Source organism: Hemitrygon akajei, chromosome 21, assembly GCF_048418815.1.
Source record: "Hemitrygon akajei chromosome 21, sHemAka1.3, whole genome shotgun sequence".
Classification (NCBI taxonomy): Eukaryota; Metazoa; Chordata; class Chondrichthyes; order Myliobatiformes; family Dasyatidae; genus Hemitrygon; species Hemitrygon akajei.
The window spans coordinates 59,434,999-59,459,500 of NC_133144.1; the positions used below are offsets into that span (position 1 = coordinate 59,434,999).

General features: G+C 38.6%; 1 protein-coding gene across 5 annotated transcripts in view; it reads right to left on the minus strand.

The window, feature by feature from the left end:
* scaper (S-phase cyclin A-associated protein in the ER) overlaps positions 1 to 24,502 on the minus strand; it is a 327,794-nt gene that overhangs the window by 300,443 nt on the left and 2,849 nt on the right. For 2 of the 5 annotated variants that reach the window (XM_073025528.1, XM_073025526.1), the window contains exons 2-3: positions 11,354 to 11,471; positions 3,533 to 3,621 (exon numbers count right to left, since the gene is read on the minus strand). In XM_073025528.1, coding sequence (XP_072881629.1) covers positions 3,533 to 3,621; positions 11,354 to 11,471 — 207 coding nt within the window. Of the gene's footprint in view, positions 1 to 3,532; positions 3,622 to 11,353; positions 11,472 to 19,185; positions 19,290 to 20,027; positions 20,047 to 24,502 lie in introns of those variants that run through there. The other 3 variants (XM_073025530.1, XM_073025531.1, XM_073025529.1) reach the window with 3 other exon arrangements.

Here is a 24,502-nt window from a genome sequence, read left to right on the forward strand (position 1 = left end):
GGAATTTGAAAGTTTTGTTATGCTGAGCAAAAGAAAATTAAAAAAGAATTAGAATATGAAGTACTTGATTTCATATCCATCAGTAAAAAAATTGTAATAAAATCAGGTAATAAAACATACCAATTACTAAGCTAATTGTTAACAATACACTCGGTGGCCACTTTATTAGGTACACCTGTCTATTAATGCAAATATATCAGCTAATCATATGGCAGCAACTCAATGCATAAAAGCATGCAGGCAGGGTCTAGAGGTTCAATTGCTGCTCTGACCAATCAGTGGTGCACAGTCAAGCATGTTAAGCCTTGAAGTGGAGAGGCTACAGCAACAGTAGACTACACCAGGTTCCACTCCTGTACCTAATAAAGTGGTCCTGTGTGTATAATACAACATAAATGAATAATGTCGTTGTGCAGTGAATATTCCCTTTACTCCTATTATCAATGAAAGCAATCTATCCTTTGCCTAAGCATGTTTGAGTAATGCAAAAGACTCGATCTGAAATGGTCTGATTCAATCTAAACCGGCGGATCCTAAACTTGTTAATACCATTAACTGAGGGATCTGTGGACCCCAGATTGGGAACCCCTGGTGTTGAGGCATGGCTCTGACTATTTGATGTCATAGTTAATACCATCTGAAGTAGTGCATTTAACTAAAAATGCATTTAAAATTATGTTCATTTGCAATATTTCATTTGTCATTTCCATGTTTTCCAATATATACCATGACTACATTGTGCCAGCAGAAGTCTAAGACAGATGACACAAGCTATGTACCAAATTGCAGGACATACTGTGTTTATGATCTGTTCTTCAACAACTCCAGGTAAAAGTAACAAACATATTTTACAATATGTTATGCAGCACACTGAGTGAAGCAAGATTGCCAAATCCAAAACTGCACCCTATTAACAGACATTACAAATAGTGGAAGTAATTTAATATTAGTACAGGCAATCCATGAGTTATGAACGTCCAACTTACGAACAACTTGTACTTATGTTCGGCCTGCTACAAAGCCTATTATATTGAAAATCTGAGTTAAATACAATGGTTCGTAGTAACGAACGCACGCACTACGTTGTGACGCTCATGAAAAAATCGCGTGGCTTCAGCGGTTTGTCGCCTTGTGGAAAGTGAATGCTGTCCCACTATTTTAAGTCGGATCCTGTTGCCGTTACACACTGTGCTGAGTGTGTAACTTTGTATTTGGCTTAAAATTTTCTCGTATTTATCCTTGTAACCATGTCCAAAGTGTAAATCTGAGCAAGTGCTGGTGATGCATCAAAGAAAAGGAAAACAATCATGGTTGAAAATAAGGTGGAAAAATAAAGTGGTCAGAAAAAGGTGAAATGCCATCTGTCATTGGAAAAGCGTTAGGCTACAGTCGGTCAACGATCGGAACAATTTTAAAGGATAAAGTGAGAATAATTGAGCATGTGAAAGGCCCTGCCCCGATGAAAGCTACAATTATTACTAAGCAACACAGTGGTTTAATTATTGAAATACAGTACATACATTTCTTAAGTGTTTTATATGCATAGGAAGGTAAAATAGACACTATATACTAAGACAAACGTTTGACTAACTGATGCTAAATAATACCGGATGTACCTGTTCCAACTTATGTACAAATCCGACTTAAAGATAGGCTCAGGAACGGAACTCGTTCGTAACCCGGGGACTGCCTGTAGTAATCTTTTGAATTTGAAAAGTATTGATGGGAAGTTATTACCTGGGAGCCTCCTGCAAGTTTTAAACAGTAGCTAGACTTTATATATGGCATACAGATATTGCATCACTGAAAATTTGTCAAGCAGGAGAAACTTCTTTTCATAGAATCAGTCTATTAAATTAAAATGTTAATGCTATTACCCACTCTAGCTAAAACCAAAAAGTATGTCACTTATTGGTATTCCAGTAGATATTACATATTTCTGAAGTATAACAACCCCTGTATAAAAGTTTCCAGAAACTTGAAGAACAGAGGGGGCTTGTCCGTATGATATACCGTAGGATCTTCCGGTCTTTATCCACTTCAGTGTTATACTGCTGCAGAGTAAGTGAGATGGTTCCCTGAATACGTCCTGCCACCTTGCCATTCTATTAAAGAGGTGATTGCAGACAGTATGGAATTTTAGAAATTAAGATAGTTTATCTACCCCCATAGAGAAACTGAAAAGCAAAAAGGCAAATACTATGAATGTACATTTTAGCCAATAATGCTTAAAGACATGGATTTCCAGGTACCTCAGTTAGCTGAGGTCTCACTTCTGGAGATCTTGGGGTAAGGCACACTCGAAATTTTAACATAAAGCATGGACTAATTTCAATGCAGTACCAGAAGTGTTTTAACTTTAGAATGAAGAAGTTATACTAGGACCCCTTTTCCTCACTGATCAGTACAAAATAATTCCACATTGCAACTTGAAGAATAGCTCTGCCTAGATCATCTTTATCCCTGAATAATACCTAAAACAGCATCGGACCTTTATCAAAGTACTGTTTGAGGACCATTGCAATATGCAGGTTGACTGCTGCATTGAACAATATATTACAGTGCTTGATAAACTATTAATGCTTTTGGATGAATAGACATCAATAGCATGGTTGACATACAAATTTTTGCCTCCTCCTCTACCACCTCATTAGAAGAAAAAAGTCATACTCATGGAGCCACATGGTATGGAATCCAGTCTTCCAGCCTACAAAGTCAATGCTGAACATCACTAATCTTACACTATTCCCATTTTATTCTCCCCACATTCTCATCAAACTCTCCCAGATTCACTCACTCACCTACACTCCAGGATTGATTGCAATAGTCAATTAATCTGTGAACCAGGATGTCTTTGGTTGTGGGAGGAAAACTGAACACGAAAAGGAAACCAATGTTGCCACAGGGAGAATGTTCAAGCTCCACGTAAACAGCGCTGTGGTCAAAATTGAACCTAGATCACCATAAGTGTGAGGCAGAAAACCATTGTATTTGTCCAATGTTGGTTTAAAAAACACAAAAATGAATGCTTCCAAAACAATCATAACAAAACACCCCTAAATAAAATAAAAATTAAAAATGAAATATTCAGCCCTTAGTTCACTCCTCAATTAAAATTCCAATTTCAGGATTTAGTGTACTGTCTGTCAAAAATAATAAAATGTGAATGAAAATCGTCAAGTATTCAATTAAGAACCTTGTGGCTAAAATATGATGCTGTACATCCAGTTCTTACTTCAAAAGATCATAATTTTAATGTTTATAATTATAATGAAAACTATTGACATAAACGTGTCTCAAAATAATTATTCCCTCTGGAAAACCACAACAAAAAAAATGCTGAGCTTGTAATACATATGCAGGTTTACATAATCAAAGTTACATAACAATAGAGGTTTACATCAGCAGATTCTGCTTAATCTAATAGCATAGCTTTCATTAGAACATGTCCACATAAACTGTGCTTGGACTTCAGAGCTATAATAGATTATTCAGATGTTTAAAACCAGCACTCATTAATTCCCATCAGTACCTGTTTTAAAATCCTCTGTGAACTTGGAACAGATCGCTGTGATTTCACTGTCTCCCGTGTTTTTCCACTGTTGTGAGTCTTGGATTTTCCTGCAATAATTTTGTTTAAAAAGTGTTACCGAAGTGAAATTCATGGTCAACACTGTACTGAAACAAGAGCTTTCATTCTTGAAAAATGAAAGAAAACTAACACAATTTAATAACTAACACAACATAATGTGGCACTATAAAAATACTTATGAAAATATTTTAGCATTATTCCGGCTGCTATTACATCAATCAACCAATTAGTTTTAATTGCCTACACTTACTTCCCACACAAAAAATGTTGGAATCCATCCATCTTAAATAAGCAATTCCTGTTATTATTTTTGCCGTATTTGCCGATATCTGAATAGCAATGTTATTACTTTCTCCACAATACTGCCTCACCTTAATGAAGAAACATCAGACCTACATATTAAATCCTGCTCCAGAGGTATTTAATTTTGAATTTTCATAACCTTATTTTTTTCCTGTCAATTCAGTTTATCTCCTGCAGCTCTTAATGCTTTATCTATTTCTACCGTGGCTTGTTATCCCATACCCACTTTAGATTGAGACTTGCCAAATAAACATAACAGATGTGACAAATAAAATTTGATGCACAGCCATTATCTCCAAAATAAGTTAGCAAGGCAGCCTGTCATTATGAGCCATTTTAAACCAGTAATTGTGCTGAATTTACAAATGACAAACCCCAGCTCGCTTTTATTGATGCTCTTGTGGTACTAAAAACATTGATCCCTTCAAGCAGTATCCCATCACATCCATTGATTTTCTACTGTTTGACCATGTAACTTGACCGCTGACAGCCCATTCGTAGGATCCACTTTCCCAATAATCAATACCATACCCTCGATTCAACCGGGGAAAAATTAGCATCGTCTTAGCTGCTTTATCTCTGGATGCAGAGGCAAAATGTCCAAGCTGTAATGGAAAGTGGAAAATACCCAGCAAGACTAAACATTGTGATGCATCACAAAAAGAATACAATTGCACAAATTGCAAGTTTCTAAAAAAGCCACTGACGTTCTTTAGGGTCAAAAAACAGATAAAACAGCATCTTTGATCATTCTGTGTGCTAGATTGTCCTTGACATCATTTTTGTCATGTTATTAAAATATGTTTCCTAACTTTACAGTTTTCTTAAGAAAAATTTTGTTGATGTGGTTTTAGAAATCAGAGCTGTAATCATATTTTCTACAGGGTTTCCACCACCAGCATAAACAGCACACTCTTCTACATTACTCCTTAGGTGAAGTTATTAAAAGTGATGGAAAATATCTTACATTTTATAATCCTTTGCTCATAGATGATGCATTGTTTGAATCTGCCGTCTTCTCACCAAAATAAATTTGATTTGCATAGTACTTTTTACATTTGAGAGGGGACCTCATTGAAACTTGTCAAATTTTGAAAGACCTGAATAAAGTGGACGTGGAAAGGATGTTTACTTTAATCAGAGAGTCTAGGTCCAGAGGGTACAGCCTCAGAACAGAAGGATGCCTTTACAACAGAAATGAGGAGGAATTTCCTTAACCAGCGGGTGGTGAATCTATGGAACTCAATGCCACAGAATGGCTATGGAGGCCAAACCATTGGGTATATTTAAAGCAGAGGTTGATAGATTTTTGATTAATAAGGCTATCAAAAGTTACAGGGACAAGGTGGGAGAATGGGGTTGAAAGGGATAATTAATCAGCCATGATCAAATGGCACAGCAGACTCGATAGGCTGAATGGCCTGATTCTGTTCCTATATTTTATGTCTTATGGCTGTTTGCTCTGTCCCTAAAATTCTCATTTTCAATGCATGACAGACATGATGGTACTGCGTGTGGAGAAGTACCAATTATCGTCACACTGCAAACTTCTATCCTCATGAACTATCCTGGAGAGAGGCCCTAAGCAAAGGTTTCAAAATAGAAAAGTAAGAAAGGGAAACCTGCTAGATCACTATTAGATGATTCTGTATAGGTTGGTTCCATTAGAAATCTAAGAGTAATACTCATATTGTAGCCCTGAGCGAAAATTGGACTAATTGCATTATTGGGGATGAAGTAATAAACAAGTTATCATACATGATTAAAATAAATGGAAGTGGAAAAAATAGAATGGAGCCATTGTTGTAAAATTGTTCCTCTGTTGTAAAATGGAGTGAACAGACACACATTGTGCCACATTAGCGAAAGCGTGACTCCTCATCCAACTATGCACTGCCTGTGCATAGGAGTAATTAATAATACTTGATTTCTGAAATGTTGTGAATCTTTCAAAGACAAAGCCACCTCATGATGGATTTACATCATAAATACAGGAGTTGGGCAACAAAGGCATCGCAGAAGCAGTGTAGGGCTTGAAAATAATCATAATATTTGTGATAAGTCAAACACAGGATATTATTGTAACTAAGCAACAAAATCTATGATTTTCATCAAAAATGAATTCTGCAATTTCAGATAACCAGCCAATCCTGTGTAGCAGAACTGGAAGCAAGTAATAGTTTTCAAGTATTAATTTCCTTCTCTTAGTTCAGCCCCAGCCCAGCTGTGATTTTGTGTTGGGCATGATACTAGCAACCCCATCCCATAAAAGCCCAGAGCTAGAGAAACTCAAGACATCATCCCTGGGAGAGGAAGAATCTTCGAAGATGGACTATACCTGGGAACAGGACTGAACCAGGACTGTTCCAGGACAGAGGAGCTGTTGCCGGCAGCCTATACCCCAATACGGGTGATGAGCTTAAGTAATCACAAGGAAATCTGCAGATGCTGGAAATTCAAACAACACACACAAAATGCTGGCGGAACACAGCAGGCCAGGCAGCATCTATAAGGAGAAGCACTGTCAACGTTTCGGGCCGAGACCCTTCGTCAGGACTAACTGAAAGGAAAAATAGTAAGAGATTTGAAAGTAGTGGGGGGAGGGGGAAAATGCAAAATGATAGGAGAAGACCGGAGGGGGTGGGGTGAAGCTAAGAGCTGGAAAGGCGATTGGCGAAAGTGATACAGAGCTGGAGAAGGGAAAGGATCATGGGACAGGAGGCCTTGGGAGAAAGAAGGGGGGAGCACCTGAGGGAGATGGAGAACAGGCAGAGTGATGGGCAGAGAGAGAGAAGAAAAAACAAACAATTAAATATGTCAGGGATGGGGTAAGAAGGGGAGGAGGGGCATTAACGGAAGTTAGAGAAGTCAATGTTCATGTCATCAGGTTGGAGGCTAGAAAGAGCTTAAGTAATCTCTCTCTTACATGGCACCAAAAGTAATTGTGTCAACAAGACAATCTTGACATTCTGATTGTTCTCTTCACCACTCTACATCTCTAAAAACATAAATCATACATGTTTTTCCATTTTCCAGTTCTGATGAAAGGTCACTGATTGCCCTAAACTGTGAATTTTGTTTTTCTATTCACAGTCTGCTGCCTGACCTGAGTATGTCCAATATTCTCTGATTTTATTGCACAAAATGCTAGTTAGGCCAAATCCATCACTAAAGTTCTAGTTACCACTTTACAGGGAGAATATAATAACCCTGGGAAGGGTGCAGAAAATTTGCCGGAAAATATGGCTCACTTCAGAAAATGAGGTTTGATTAAAAGAGATGAATGAAATTATGTCACAATCAATTTTCTGAATGGAGGGGACAATAACAACAGGGTTGTCGTGATGGGAGATTTTAATTTCCCCAATATTGATTGGCATCGCCCTAGAGCAAGGGGTTTAGATGGGGCGGAGTTTGTTAGGTCTGTTCAGGATGGTTTCCTGACACAATATGTAGTTAAGCCTGCAAGAGGAGAGGCTGTACTTGATCTGGTATTGGGAAATGAACCTTCTCAAGTGTTAGATCTCTCAGTGGGAGAGCATTTTGCAGGTAGTGATCACAATTCTATCTCCTTTACCACAGCATGGAGAGAGATAGGAACACACAAGTTAGGGAAGTGTTTAATTGGAGCAAGGGGAAAATATATCAGGCAGGAACTTGAAAGCATAAATTGGGAGCAAATGTTCTCAGGGAAATTTACAGAAGAAATGTGGCAAATACTTAGGGGATATTTACATGGCGTTCAGCATGTTCCAATGAGACAGGAAGGCTGTTGAAAATCTAGTCGAAAAGAAAAGCTTATGGAAGGTTTATAAAACTAGTTAATGATAGATATCTAGAAAATTATAAGGCTAAAAGGAAGAAGCTTAAGAATGAAATTAGGAAAGCCAGAAGGGGACATGAGAAGGCCTTGGCAAGCAGGATTAAGGAAAACCCCAAGGCATTCTGAAAGTATATGAACAGCAAGAGGATAAGACATGAGAGAATAGGACCAATCAAGTGTGACAGTGGAAAAGTGTGTATGGAACAGAGGAGATAGCAGAGGTACTTCATGAATACTTTGCTTCAGTATTCACTACGGAAAAGGGCCTTGGCAATTGTAGGGATGATTTACAGCGGACTGAAAAGCTTGAGCATATAGACATTAAGAAAGAGGATGTGCTGGAGCTTTTGGAAAGCATCAAGTTGGACAAGTCACCGGGACAGGACCAGATATACCCCAAGCTTCTCTGAGAGGCGAAGGAGGAGATTGCTGAGCGTCTAGCAATGATCTTTGCATCATCAATGGGGATGGGAGAGGTTCCAGAGAATTGGAGGGTTGCAGATTTGTTCCTTTACTCAAGAAAGGGAATAGAGATAGCCCAAGAAATTATAGACCAGTGAGTCTTACTTCAGTGATTGGTAAGTTGATGGAGAAGATCCTGAAAGGCAGGATTTATGAACATTTGGAGAGGCATAATATGATTAGGAATAGTCAACAGGATTGAATTTTTTGAGGATGTGACTAAACACATTGATGAAGTTAAAGCAGTAGATGTAGTGTATATGGATTTCAGCAAGGAATTTGGTAAGATACCCAATGCAAGGCTTACTGAGAAAGTAAGGAGAAATGGGATCCAAAGGGGACTTTGCTTTGTGGATCCAGAATTGGCTTGCCCACAGAAGGCAAAGAATGATTGTAGACGGGTCATATTTTGCCTGGAGGTCAGTGACCAGCGATGTGCCTCAGAGATCAGTTCTAGGACCACTTCACTTCATGATTTTTATAAATGACCTGGATGAGGAAGTAGAGGGATGGGTTAGTAAATTTGCTGATGACACAAAGGTTGGGGGTGTTGTGGCTAGTGCAGAGGGCTGTCAGAGGTTACAGCGGGAAATCAATAGGATGCAAAACTGGGCTGAGAAGTGGCAGATGGAGCTCAACCCAGATAAGTGTGGGTGGTTCATTTTGGTAGGTCAAATATGATGGCAGAATATAGTATTAATGGTAAGACTTTTGGCAGTGTGGAGGATCAGAGGAATCTTGGGGGTCTGTGTCCACAGGACACTCAAAGTTGCTGCGCAGGTTGACTGTGTGGTTAAGATGGCATACAGTGTATTGGCCTTCATCAACCGTGGGACTGAGTTCAACAGCCGAGAGGTAATGTTACAGCAATATAGGACCCTGATCAAACCCCACTTGGAGTAACCAGAACTGAGCACAGTACCTCACTACAGGAAGGATGTAAAAACTATAGAAAGGATGCAGAGGAGATTTACAAGGATGTTGCCTGGATTGGGGAGCATGCCTTATGAGAATAGGTTGAGTGTGCTTGTCCTTAGAATGATGGAGGATGAGAGATGACCTGATAGAGACGTAAAAGATGATGAGAGGCATTGAACGTGTGAATAGTCAGAGGCTTTTTCCCAGGGCTGAAATGGCCAATGTGAGGGGGCACAGTTTTAAGATGCTTGGAATGCACTGCCTGAGTCAGTGGTGGAGTCAGACACACTAGAGAAGTTTAAGAGACTACTAGACAGGTATATGGAGGAATTTAAGTGGAGGGTTATATGTGAGGCAGGGTTTGAGGGTTGGCACAACATTGTGGGCCGAAGGGCCTGTAATGTGCTGTACTATTCTATGTTCTATGTAGTAGGTACAGAGTAGATGTCAGGGACAAGTATTTTTTTATATAAACTCAGAGTGGCAAGAGGGTGGAATGGGCTGCCAGCAACGGTGGTGGAGGCAGATACAATAGGATCTTTTAAGAGACTCTTGGATAGGTACATGGAGCATAGAAAAATAGAGGGCTATGGGTAACCCTAGGCAATTTCTGAAGTACCTATGTATTCGGCACAGTATTGTGGGCCAAAGGGCCTGTATTGTGGGCCAAAGGGCCTGTATTGTGCTGTAGGTTTTCTATGTTCTAATAACCAGAAATGGAGTTTTAAGTTAATTGGTGGAAGAATTAGAATGGAGTGAATAAAAGTTGTTTTTCTTCAGAGAATAATAGGGATCAGGAATTCACCGTCCAATGATATTAGAGGCTAAAGCCCTCATTGTTTTTAAACTGCGAGAGCATTTGAAATGTCTCAGCTGAAAAGTGAGATAATCTGTAAATTCTTTATTGATTCAATGAGCAGAATGGTTTTCCTCTTATGCATAAAATTCCAGGTACAACATACTGGCTGGGACTTCAGGAAGAAAACCATTGATACCAATATTTTTAAAAATGTATATCTTTCACTATTGAAAGTATTGTGACCCGTTTGTATTTTTACAAAATAAAATTGAAAAGATGTTTAATTTCTCACAAGTGTTGAGTCAACATTAGCCACTTTTGCTAGTTTTAGCATCACTTGACCACCATCTACTGAGAAGGTTTAGTATTACATTATTTTCCAGTCACAATATGTGAAACAGAAACAAAATCTATCTCTCTCTTTGACGTGAAAACACACTACAATACAGCTCTCAAGTAAAGGATTATAAAGATTCACCACCATTTGGACCAAGAAATTTCTTCTCATTTCTACTCCAAATGGCTGAGCCTTTATTTCAAGACTGTAACCCCTGGAATGGAGTCCAAAACCAGGAAAACATATCTTCTGCAACCACCCTCTCAAGCCCTGTTAAGAATTTTACCATGTTTCAATGGGATTGCCTCTCATCCTTCTAAACTCAAGAAAACAAACACCTACCGGTAGTCTTCCAGGAATTTTCCTCATACTCCCTGAATAGCAGACATATCTTTATGTTTCAGCAAGGAGATTTAAAAAATGTACACAATACTCCAGGTGCAGTCTCAACTATATAACTGAGCTTGTATTTTTGAGATTATATGATCTCATTGAAACGCATGAAATTCCTACATACAGCATTAGACATGGTAGAAATAGGGATGACATTTCCATTTACTAAAGTATCTGAAACCAGAATTCAAAGTATCAAAGTAAGTGGCTGCCCAGTCACGACTGAAATAAGAAGAAAGTTGTGCATGTACAAAAGAGTGAATCATGAGAATTCTCAGTCCAGTCAGGGAATAAAAATTGACTGGTCTTTTAGATAATAAAGAAATCAAGGGATATGGCAGGAATGTGACATTCTGAGTAAAGATCTTACTGAATGGCAGAGCAACTATTAGTGCAAATCCTACTACTGCTTCCAATTTCTTGTGCCAACATCCTTGTGTGGATACCCCCATATCATATCCTTTCTTGTCTAAAACCTACAGTGATGGATTAGCAAGTTTCTGGCTTTTCAAGTTGGGCAACCAGTTCAGCAAACCTCATGGAATACTCAAACTAGTTATCAAGCATTGAAAGTGATACATTACAGTCAGCTTCATCTCCAAATCTTGTTTTCTAGCTGTGCAGCCCAATTCACAATATCAACACAGCCCAAAAAAAAAGCATTATAACCAAAGTTAGTTTTGAACTCCGATCATAGTCACAACACAAGAGAATAATTAAGCTTACCATCATCATCTTTATTTTCCAAGGGAACACTCCATGCAATCAGGTTTCTGGCTGCCCGTCCTTCTTGAGCAACTATTTTTCGGACTTTGTCATGACTATTTGATCGCTGGAATGAGGCCTAAAGATAACAAAAAAAAAATCCAATGTAGACTATTTCCATATAACTAAAAATAAATTACTTCCTTTAAATGCCCCTTCACTATCCACTCCACAATTTTCTTTACCCTTCATCTCTTGGATTGAAGGTGCTAAGCATATCACTCAAAATTTAAACAAATTTTTTTCCAACTCCCCCAAGCCAGCTTGAAGAAGGATCCCAGAATCTGTAATATAATCACGACCCATGCAAATGCATTCACACTTTAGCTGAGAGCTCAAAGCAACAGCAAGAGATTCAATATCACGGATGCCATTGCCAAGTCGGAACCCCTTCTTTGTAAAACTGTGAAACAGTCAGTAAAAGAATGGTAACTGGCCCCAAACCTACACTGCATGCGGCAATTGTAGTGTGCCTAAGTAGAGAACAAGTAAAGCAAAAGGAAAACACAAAATATGCTGGAAACTCAATGAAAATAATATGACAAAAATATCCATCAGATCAGACAGGACACCCGTTATCTTTGTTCTTCTCTTCACTGATGCTGCCTGATATAGCTGTTGAAAGTCAATTAACATAAAAGAAACGAATTATGGGAACAAAATGAAACCATAGTTGGACAATAAATTTACCTGCCAAAATATCATCAGACTTAGTCTAAATCTTAATTTTGTGTCTTGGGTTGCCAGCTTCACTTCAGCAAAGAGACATAATGCACAACGTAATGCTGAGGTTTTATCAGACTGAATTGGAGTATTGAGAGCAGTATTGGGCCCCTTGTCCAAGAAAGGATTTGCTGGCATTGTAGAGGGTCCAGAAGAGGTTCATGAGAATGATCCCAGGAATTAATGGGCTAACATATGAGGGGCGTTTGATGGTTCTGGTCTGTACTCACTGGAATTTAGAAAAATGAGGGGGAATTTCACTGAAACCTATTAAATATTGAAAGGTGTAGATAGAGTGAATATGGAGACAATGTTTGAATGTTCAAAGTACATTTATTATCAAAGCATGTACGAGGGGTGATTGAAAAGTTTGTGGCCTAAGGTAGAAGGAGTTATACAGCTCTCGTTACATGCACATGCAGTTCAACTCTATCAATCACCCCTGATATATATTATACAACCTTGAGATTCGCCTTATGCACAGCCACAGAACAAAGAAATCCAAAAGAACTCATTGAAAAAAAGACTGCCAAACACCCAATGTGAACAAAGGAAAAAAAACCAAATCATGCATACAAAAAAGTAAGCAAATAGCATTCAGAACAAAAGTGAGAGACATGAAGTCCAGAGCAGCTGGAGCAGCCCATCACCTCATCCTCTGTTCAGCAAAGAGCCAAGTAAAAGTCAGAGAACAGTGATCAGAACTGGCCCGACCTTCACCTCTTGTCCTGACACCCTGCTCTTTCAATCCATCCAGTCTGGCATTTAAATCATCTAAAGTTCCTAGCACAAGATCCAGGCCCCATCACATCGATATGCTCTGGGCCCAGACCAGAGGTGGGCAGATCTCAAATCTGCCTTTGCTCTGCTCCTTTCACCCCAATTTGCCTCAAACTCGCCTTCCACCCGCACACTTCAACCCTTGACTCAGCCTCACCTTTGCTCACCTCTCCGTTGTTTGCAGTGATCATTTACCATAAATTTTACAAGAAAAAGTGTTAATAATAAAGTACTTCATTGTATTCTTTGCTTTGTTTGCTGCCAGTAAGATGGGCTTCACCAGCAGCATCTCAAACCAATAGTAGGAGAGTCTGGAACCAGAAGGTGGGCGCAGCTCAGAATACAAGATGTCTCCTTAGAACAGAAATGAGGAGGAATTTGTTTATCCAGAGAGTGGTGAATCTGTGGAATTCACGGCCACATATGGCTGTGGAGGCCAGGTTATTGGGTATACAGTATTTAAAAGTGTAGTTTGATAGGTTTTGATTAGTAAGGGCATCAAAGGTTATAGGGAAAAAGGCAGGAGAATGGGGTTGAAAGGGATAATAAATCATTCATGATGGAATGGCAGAGTAGACGATGGGGCAAATGGCCTAATTCTGTTTTTCTGTGTCTTAAAGTCTTATCTGAGGCAAATAAGTGTAAGTTTATCAGATCTCCACTCTGCAGATAATTGTTATATCCTGAGAAAATCCAAATTTAAAAAATCACTTAAAATGTTTTTCAACATATCCATTACAAGGGAAGCTGGCATAAGAATTGCTGCAACATATCCATCTCTGCAGCTACAGGTCTTTTTAATTCCCTCCACCATGCACAAGATTTCAAAGAAAACATCTGAAATACATTTCACACAGATCTAACTGAATGCTGATGATTCTATATAGGGCCTGCAAGGTTATATACTACTACCCCACCACTACCTCATTGGGAGCAGACTATGAACAGATTACATTAACTCAAGCATAAAACCTTGCAACTTTACTCTGAATTAAGCAACATTATTATCAAATTTAATCAACACTTCACCCGTGAATCTGTTGGGTCGATACTTCACTTGAGAGCCTCTTGGGGTCATGCACTGTGTCTGGTACTCCCGGTGTGGCCTCCTGTACATAGGTGAGACCCGATGTAGTTTGGAAGACAGCTTTACCGAGCACCTACCCTCTGACTGCCAGAAAAAAAAGCAGGATTGCCCAGTTACCACCCATTACAATTCCACTTCCCATTCAGATATGTCTATCCATAGCCTCCTCTGTTGTCGTAATGAGGCCACACTTAGGTTGGAGGAACAACACCTTAAATTCCATCTGGGTAGCCTCCAAACTGATGGCATGAACATCGATTTCTCGAACTTCTTAGTAATGCCCCCCCCTCACCCTTTCCCATCCCCTTTTCCCCCGTCACGTTATCTCCATACCCGCCCATCACTTCCCTCTGGTGCTCCTCCCCCCTTTCTTCCATGGCCTTCTGCCAGATTCACCTTTCTCCAGCCTGTATCTCTATCACCAACTTCACAGTTCTTTACTTTATCCCTCCCTCTTCAGGTTTCATCTATCACTTTGTGTTTTTCTCTCTCCCCTTCCCCCCCCCCCCCACCTTTTAAATCAACTCCTCAGCAATTTTTCTCCAGTCCTGATGAAGGGACTCGGCCTGAAACATTGACTGTACCTTTTTTCCAATAGATGCTGCCTGGCCTGTTGAGTTCCTGAAGGGGAAGGGATTAAGTAAAGCACTGAGAAATTGATTGGTGAAAGAGACAGAAGGACATGGAAGAAAGAAAAGGGGGGAGGAGTACCAGAGGGAGGCGACAGGCGGATGAGGAGATAAGGTGAGAGAGGGAAAAGGGGATGGTAAATGGAGAGGGGCGGCATTACCAGAAGATTGAGAGATCAATGTTCATGCCATCAGGTTGGAGGCTACCCAAACGATTAGAGGAACAACTCTTAATATTGTGTGGGTAGCTTCCAACCTGATTTTGCAACTACTTCAGACTGATATATAAATATTCCAGACTAACCTGAATCTGGAACTGGTGAAATTACTCTTCAATCACAGTTTAAAGAAATATGAAAAAAATAACAAAATAGAACATTGTCCACGATTTTTAGGTCTTTGGGCTATACAGGACCATAGGATGGCAATACAAGGGCAATAAGATAACCAAGGATAGGGTGGGGCTAAAAAAGTATTCTGCCGGAGGTGGCAGAGGATATGGTAAGGTTCTTAATGAATATTTTATGACTGCCTTTACAAAAAAAGGGGGGGGGGAGGGTATGATGCAGATACTGTAGTTCAGGTGAATGAGTATAAAATATTAAACAGGATAAACTTGGTTTAAAAAAAAGTAGTTTACCATCTTCACAAAAATATAAATTGCTTGGCCCGTGTGAAATACAGCCCACACTTTTTAAGAAAATGAGAAGAAATTCTGGAACCTTTCACTGCAATTTTCAAGGATAGGTTATCTTAACCAAGGATATACAAAGAGCAATAAGATAACCAAGGATAGGATGGGGCTAAAAAAGTATTTTGCCCGAGGTGGCAGAGGATATGGTAAGGTTCTCTCTGGCTGCCAAGGATTTGGAAAACTGATAAAGCTATACTGCTGAATAATAAGCTTATTGAAAACTGGTTAAAATTGGGTAGCATGAAAATTGCTAGAATTCATTATTTGGGACAGTTATAAATATCCATCTGGAAAATGATGGACCAGGAACAGTAAATATGGATTTGTTCTGACAAATATTCAAATTCCTTGAGGAAGAAATATGAAAAGTCATTGAGAGCAGTTTGTTACAGATGAAGCTCCACAGAGATCAGAACTTGGCTCCTAACTGTAGTCATCATACAGAACATAGAACACTACAGTACAGACCCTTTGGTCCATAATGTTCTGCTGACCCTTTTATCTACCGCAAGATCAATCTAACCCTTCCCTCCTGTATAGCCTTTGCTTTCTCTATCATCCATGTGCCTAAGAGCTTCTTAAATGTCCCTAATGTATCTGCCTCTACCACCAACCCTGGCAGCAAGTTCCATGTACCAATCACGCTCAGAGTAAAAAAAAACACCTTACCTCTGACATCCCCATATACATAATCTGCTCCAATCACCTTAAAATTATGCCCCCTCAATTAGTCATTATATTAACAATTTATTACTGGTTTATTAGTATCATGTACCAAAAAAAATCAGAAAAGTTTTTGCTTTGCATGCTCTCCAGACAGATACCACATATAATTACACTGAAGTTGTAAAAAGTAAGCAGAATGCTGAATGTAGCATTGCAATTACAGAGAAAGTATAGTATAAGCAGCCAAATAAAATCTAAGATTCATAACAAGGTACACTGGAAGATCAAGAATTCATCCTTTAGTATATAGACCATTTAAGAATCTGATAATAATGGATTAGAAGCTGCTCTTGAGTCTAGTGGTTTGTGCTCTTGGACTTTTTTTAAAATTTTCTGCCCAACAGGAGTGACGAGAAGAGATTGACCAGAGGCCAGCTACACTAGTTTACAAATGCATCAAAAATTGGCCATGTGCTCAACACAGAGGATGAAAAACAGGAAACTGCAGTCAACAAATAAAAAAGGTGGCAAATAGAACATAGTTGAGAGAATCGCAAGGTAAGGTCTTTGGAGAGACACAATAAGGCAAGAGCATATAGAAGGTATTGAGTATAAATGAAAGGATATTGAATGGTATGGCAGAACAAAAGGACCTTGAGCACGTCAGTACCTTAAAGGTAGCAAGACAGGTCAATTAGATGGCATAAAAGTGGTATTCATCTAATTTTTATTTGCCAAGGTAGAAGAGTAAGGAATTTGCACAAGAATGTCATACAACACTATTCAGAATACAGCATATGAACATCCTACAGTTGTAGTCACCATGTTATAAAAAGATGTGAGTCCCCTAAAGAGGGTAAAGAAGAGGCAAATAAAGTTCAATGTAAATTTATTATCAAAGTATATATACATCACCATATACAATCCTGAGATCTATTTTCTTGCAGGCATTCAGAGTAAATACAAGAAACACAATAGAATCAAAGACTGCACCCAATAGGACAGAGAAATAACCAATGTATGAAATACAACAAACTGTGCAAATACAAAAAATAAAAATGTTAATAACAATAAATAAGCAGTAAATATTGAGAATATGATATAGAATCCTCATCATCCGCCCTGCTCTGCTGGGTGAGAGGCTGACAGTGATGCAGGTGGATGCTTCCCTGGTGTCATGGATTATTGATTATCTGACTGGCAGACCACAGTACGTGTGCTTGCAACACTGTGTGTCAGACAGAGTGGTCAGCAGCACTGGGGCTCCACAGGGACTGTCCTGTCTCCCTTTCTCTTCACCATCTACACCTCAGACTTCCAACTACTGCAGAGTCTTGCCATCTTCAGAAGTTTTCTGATGACTCTGCCATAGTTGGATGCATCAGCAAGGGAGATGAGGCAGAGTACAGGGCTACGGTTGGAAACTTTGTCACATGGTGTGAGCAGAATCATCTGCAGCTTAATGTGAAAAAGACTAAGGAGCTGGTAGTGGACCTGAGGAGGGCTAAGGCACCAGTGACCCCTGCTTCCTTCCAAGGGGTCAGTGTGGACATGGTGGAGGATTACAAATACCTGTGGATACGAATTGACAATAAACTGGACTGGTCAAAGAACACTGAGGCAGTCTACAAGAGGAGTCAGAGCCGTCTCTACTTCTTGAGGAGACTGAGGTCCTTTAACATCTGCCGGACGATGCTGAGGATGTTCTACGAGTCTGTGGTGGCCAGTACTATCATGTTTGCTGTTGTGTGCTGGGGCAGTAGGCTGAGGGTAGCAGACACCAACAGAATCAACAAACTCATTCATAAGGCCAGTGATGTTGTGGGGGTAGAACTGGACTCTCTGACGGTAGTATCTGAAAAGAGGATGCTATCCAAGTTGCATGCCATCTTGGACAATATCTCCCATCCACTCCATAATGTACTGGTTAGGCACAGGAGTACATTCAGCCAGAGACTCATTCCACCGAGATGCAACACTGAGCATCATAGGAAGTCATTCCTGCCTGTGGCCATCAAACTTTACAACTCCTCCCTCAGAGTGTCAGACACCCTGAGCCAATAGGCTGGTCCTGGACTAATTTCCACTTGGCATTATTTACTTACTATTACATAATTATTTATGGTTTTATATTGCTATATTTCTACACTATTCTTGGTTGGTGCAACTGTAACGAAACCCAATTTCCCTCGGGATCAATAAAGTATGTCTGTCTGTCTGTTTGAAATTACTGGAAAATCATAGAATTAAGAACTGTTTTCATTGAAATATAAACGATAGTGAAAACAAGAGTCTACTCTATCAAGATTAAAAGGAAGATATATGCATACTATGTTAACTGTGTCCAACAGGGCTATGGAGCAAGTAATGGAAGATGTTATTAGGTTTGATCAGTCCTTTTCAACTAGCATTGACACAATGCTGGATGACGACCACTTTCTCTATTGTAAATTTTCTGCAATTTTATGTGCCACAAATTTAATCAACACAAACATGATTGGTATAAATCTCAAGCTAGTCATCCATAATGAAATACCAATACGAAGCAAAACCATTTTAAAACCTCCCAGCCAAAAAAAATGCAAACTATTACACTAGAAATACAGGCAATAATGGAAGAAAGTGAATGAAGTGCTTAGCTACCAGAGACCTCGAACACCAGAATTACTTTGTTGAATAGACAAGAACAATCACACTCTGTATGGTCACATTTAAGTATAGCCATTTGAGAAAGACATAAGAATACGAATGTAAATCTGTAGGAAGGGGAAATTGGTGGCAAAAATTGCAAATTTTATACACAAATTCCCATAACACAAAAGGAAGCCTGTCAGCAAATTTTTGAGATACTGAAACTGTAAATATGTGTTGACTGAAGCACTTTCAAGCTTCCAGATGATATTCACACTGTCAACACCAAAATAGTTTCTTCATCACAACTTTAAACTATATTAATATATACCATGGAAATCTGCTCAGCTGTCCTCTATCAAACAGAAAGGTAAACTAGTCTTTTGTTCAGGTAGGGAAAGGCACAACCTTAGCATCTTCCAAAAGTATAAATGACTGAATCTCCCCCCAGAATAAAACTACAAGTGGATTGTTAAGCAACAGAACGAGAGGAATCTGCAGCTAAGCAGCAATAATATCCGCTGATGATTTAGAAAGCATTTGATTTTTCCACTGCAGAGTACACAGACAAAAACATACATACAGAGAAAAAGTAGAGCCTACAAGTGGATTCTTCAGAATTCTCTTCCATCGATATACTTCAGTACTTTCACAAGCTACAGTTAAGGACGCATTCTGTCTGCACCATTACTAAAATATACTGTGCTTAATGACATGATCATCTGACTGAACAAAAATAGACCTCTTTTCATCCTGCTTAGTTGTCCAACCACGTCTGCTTCCTTCTAATGATACAAACAGAAGTTCTTTTGGAAAGTAACACATATAATGTGACCTTCAGTCCTGTGTGCTTCTTGAATTATAACCGTTCTGCAGCTTTGGTCACTGCAAGGCCTGTATATTTGACACTATAGCAAAGAACCATTCCTGCACTGCTGCCTTGTCATAATCTTGGCTAAACTAAGATCAACATTTAAACAGATTACAAATACCTTACTTCAACATGTTTAATAAATTAAATATGCATTACAATTTTAACATAAACATATTTAATTAGCATAAATAACCCAGCAGAGCTAGCTACTTTCCATCATTCCAAGAATGAAACAATAAACTTAAAAAACTGAACTTTTGGTTAAGAGCTTCTTGTAGTCTGCAAGAACATGCTTATGAATTTGAACTAACAAAATGAAAAATGCAAGTGGTACTCATCAGGTCAGGCAGCCTGAATGGAGTGAGAAAGAGATTTACCATTCTGAGTTCACCTTTTAGCAACCTGAAATATTGACCTGAAGAAGATGACATCAGCAAACAGCAAGACCAAAGACAACATCCTTCAGACAGTTCACAAAACAACCATTTTTACTTCCTTTACTACTACTACTTTCAAGTATGATTCTGCTACTATTGGAACCTGTGATTTACCTTTTGGTGGTGTGTTTGAGGCCCGACTGAGCAATCTGGTGCTTTGCTGTCTCTGAGGGAGTTCAGTGAGGTTTGGAATGGAGTGTGTGGCCTGGAGGCCAAGAAGCCTGGAGCCCATGATCAAAGCATTGAACAAGATTGAAATTAACATCAAGAAGAACCAGAAGGCAAGCAGGTTGACCGGTCTCTCTCTAGCTCTTGCTTGATGCTGCCAGAAGATGGTGCTGGAGTCATGGGTTTTGGGCAAGGTTTAGTCAATGCATTTTGTGGATTGGATTCTGCTGTTCATGTAATTTGTGTTTCCGGTTTCTCCTTTTTTATTGCTATTTAATGTGATTCTGATTGGGGTGGACTGTCTCTGTTGCCTGCAGATAACGAACGACTCAGCACTAAATCGAAATGAACTGAACTAAACATTCCTTAACCATTTCAATGACTCTGTGGTTTGATTTTTATGTTGTGTTTTTGCTTGTTTTTTGCCATTTGTGAGATTTGTTCTTTATTTGCACGTTGGGTGTTTGTTAGAGTCATAGAAAAATACAGCACAGATATTTTCTTTCAATGGCTTCCACAGTGTCTCTGTTTTGTAGCTGTCTGTGGTAAGACAAATCTTAGGGTTATATACTTTGATAATAAATGTACATTGAACTTTTGAATTTTGAACTCTAATATCCTTTGCACAGATGTTGCATGACCTGCTGTGTATTTATAGCATTTTGGTTTTTTTTGTAATTTCAGATTTCTAACATTTGCCCATTTTTACTTTGCCTTTCACTTATGAACTACAAACCAAGAATCATTTCCAAGAAAACTATAAAAATGATAGAGGACTTATACAATATTTCCACTTTATCTTTGCAGAAGAGGACAAAAATAACCTCACAGCAGTGCTGGCAAATCAGAAATCTAATAATACGGAGGAATTAAAAGAAATTAACAATAACTAAAAAAACCTGAAAAAATAATAAGACTAAATTCTGATAAACTTCCCAGAGTCAGATAATCTGAATCCTAGAATACCAAAACAGGAGGCCATGGAAATCATGAATGCACTAATTGCAACCTTACAGAATTCTACAGATTGGTCAAAAGCTCCTGCAATTTGGAAGGTGTCAAACACAACAATTAGCAGTAGATGGCAGACTGCTAGAATCTATTATAAAAGGATGTAATGAAGAATGTCAGAGAGATTAGACAAAGTCAATATAGAAAAGATTATTCATTTGACAAGCCTGCTGTACTTTCTTTGATCATGTAACCAGTAGAACATATAAGGCAGAACTTGCCAATGTGGTGAACATAAATTTTCAGAAGGTCTTTGATGAAGTTCCACACTAAAAGGTTACTAGCAAAATTAATGCATGCACCCATGGATTGAAAATAGGTTTAAACAGACAGAAAACAGAACAGGAATAAACAGATCTTCCACATTACCCCATGTCACGTTCTCTCTAATTATATCCCTGCTTTCCGCTTTAGTGCTTTTATAAAATAGATCCTCTGCAACAGGTCAGTCCCAATACTAATCACTATTTCAGACACTGTTTTAACTGAAAATAAGAGACAAACAGTCAAGGGCATCAAAGATACAATTAATATACAGGAAAGTTCACAGATTGATGTTTTTTTCAACGCCCTTTATTATTTGTGGATCTCAAATTTCACTCCAATCTAACAATATTTCTCAATAAACTGATTTAACTGTTAAATGCTGATAAACTATGTTTATAAATTGTTTTAAAGAACACAAAATAAGTCATTCCAGTATTTCAATTGAGAAGCCCAGCATTAGCAATAAGTCATAAAACCATAAGATGTTAGGAACAGAATTAGGCTACTTGGCCCATTGGGTCTGCTCTGCCATTCCATCTTGGCTGACTAATTCCATTAACTCCTTTCTCCTGCCTTCATCCCATAACCTTTGACTCTCTTACTAATCAAGAACCTATCAAACTCTGCTTTAAATATTCCCAATGACATGGCCTCCACAGCCATCTGTGGCAATGAATTCCACAGATTCACCACTCTCTAGCTAAAGAAACTCCTTGTCATCTTTGTTCTAAAGTCAAGATAAATGAAAACAACGTACTGATTCAGACATATCCCTGTTCCTTCAGCATGACTCTTAATTCCATTTTCCACACTGCTTTACAATGGCCCATTACCTATTTAGTATCTTTGACATGAACACTCTTTTGGGATAGGTAACATATCAACCAATTTAAACACAAACCTTCTCTGTTTCAGTTGTCAGTTTAGTTGTTAGGATTGGGACAGATGTTGGCCAGATCACAAGGAAAATCATCCTGCTCTCTTTGATTATCCACCTGAAAGGAATGCTCAGTTAAAAGGAAAAGAAACTTAGCAATTTTGGGTTGACATAGATCAAGAAGTAAGTAACTCTTATTCAGTGCATTTTGTTTATTTTTCCGGGCAATGATACCAACAGTAAGATACACGCTGAATATTTCTACCATTTCCTCAAATTTGCCGTCTCACTGCCAAGTGTACGTAATTGCAATTCAAAGCCAGTGTAAGCAGCAGGGGGTGCAAAATGCAACAGTTCAAAATCCAACAGTCCACAGACATCAACAAAAATCCAAATTCAGAGATCGGACTCTCTTAATATACAGATATAATTACTTGATACTGCTGAGGAAAACAAATATTAAGGACCACCTCTATGGTTAAAAAAGATGAAATGGTTTTGAAAAGTGTTCATGATTGCAATACAGAGAACAGAGCAGCTAATATGTACATACCAAAAGCTCCTACAGGAATACATTAATTACCAGGTGCTCTGCTTTAGAAGTGGGTTGAGGAGTGAATATTGCCAACACACCAGACAGACTCATTTGCAAACAGAACCTCCACCCAAGATTTTGATCAACCTGCTTGAAAGAAAACATTGCATTCTTAGTGAAATTTGGTTGTTTATATAACAGCTACACTTCAGCACTGCAAGATACATAGAATTGACCAATTGATTTGAAGGTCTATCTAAAATAGATGGTTTTACATAATTAAATATTTAGACTTGACGGCGAAAAAGACACTACATCTTTCGACAAGTCAGGACAACCTAAAATGGCTTACTATTTATAAGGCATTTTTGATAAGTAGTTAACTGTTGTAGTGCAGGATACAACAGCTAAAATGTAACATAAAGTTATTAAAAAGAGCATTGTGATAATGATGCATTGATTTTATGGTGATGCTGCTTGGGGGTGAATAATGATCTGTATACCAAAGATAACTCCCATAACATCAGCTTAAAGAAGAGCAGAAATCTCAGCTCCACAGACAGCAGAAAGCATTGCTGTAAAACACCTCACCAGACAACATCTGTATAACAAAGTATATATAAGCTTGAGATTTGTTTCACTCAGTATTCACATTCCCTCAGTACTGCACAAGTATGTTACTCTAAATTTTACTTGCTGAAGTTTCTCACGTTGCATTTGAACACAAGGATCTACAAGTTCAGAAGCAAGAGTACAAATTGAGAAACAGCAACAACCTTGTGAAAAACTGAGCATTACTCTAACAAATTCATTTTTTCACTATCTGCTTTTTTCACTAAAAAATCAGAAATGTTCAGTAAATCTATTGGTATGTGTAGAGAGAAGACAGAGTGAATAGTCTGTTTAATAACTATTTAGTTATTAAATAGTTTAATAACAGTCATTAAAACTGGATGAAAGGTCATCAACCTGAAATATTAACACTATTTCTCCATAAATGCTGCTGAGAATTTCCATTGTCTTCTATCTTATTTCCATTTCCATCATCTGCAGTATTTTGTTGTTGAACAATCAAGCACTGTTGCTTCAACATTTAGGTTTAAACTTGCTGTTGAAAGGCCACAAGGCAGGAATCTTTCATTAATACAACAAAATGCTGGAGGAACTTAGCAGGCCAGGCAACATCTATGGAAAAGAGTAAACATTTCAAGCCAAAATCCTTCATCAGGACTGGGGAAATAAGATGGGAAGTCAGAGTAAAAAGGTGGGGGTGAGGAGGAAGAAATTCAAGGTAGAAGGTAATATGTGAAAGCAGGAGGAGATCGATTAGTGGCAGAGATAAAGGACTGGAGGAAGGGGAATATGATAGGAGAGGATAGAAGGCCATAGAAGGAAGGGGTGGAGCACCAGAGGGAGGTAATGGAGGTAAGGTGGAATTTTCAGTGTGCATGTAGTAATGAAAGTTCCAAACTTTTCCAATTTTAAATCAGGCAGTAACAGGTCAAAGGGATACAATTGCTTTGGATGAGAGAAATCAAATATGAGTCATGTTTTACACTTTCTCCCTCAGACTGAGTTTGCCTACCTATAGGTGTAGTAGGATGGTACAAGCGATTGGCTTGTACTTTTTTATAAAAAGGCAGAAGTTTACTAGAACATCTATATTGCTCCAATATTCTAAACAGCTCACAAAAAATGCACAAAGATAGACAGAATATGATGCAAACACGA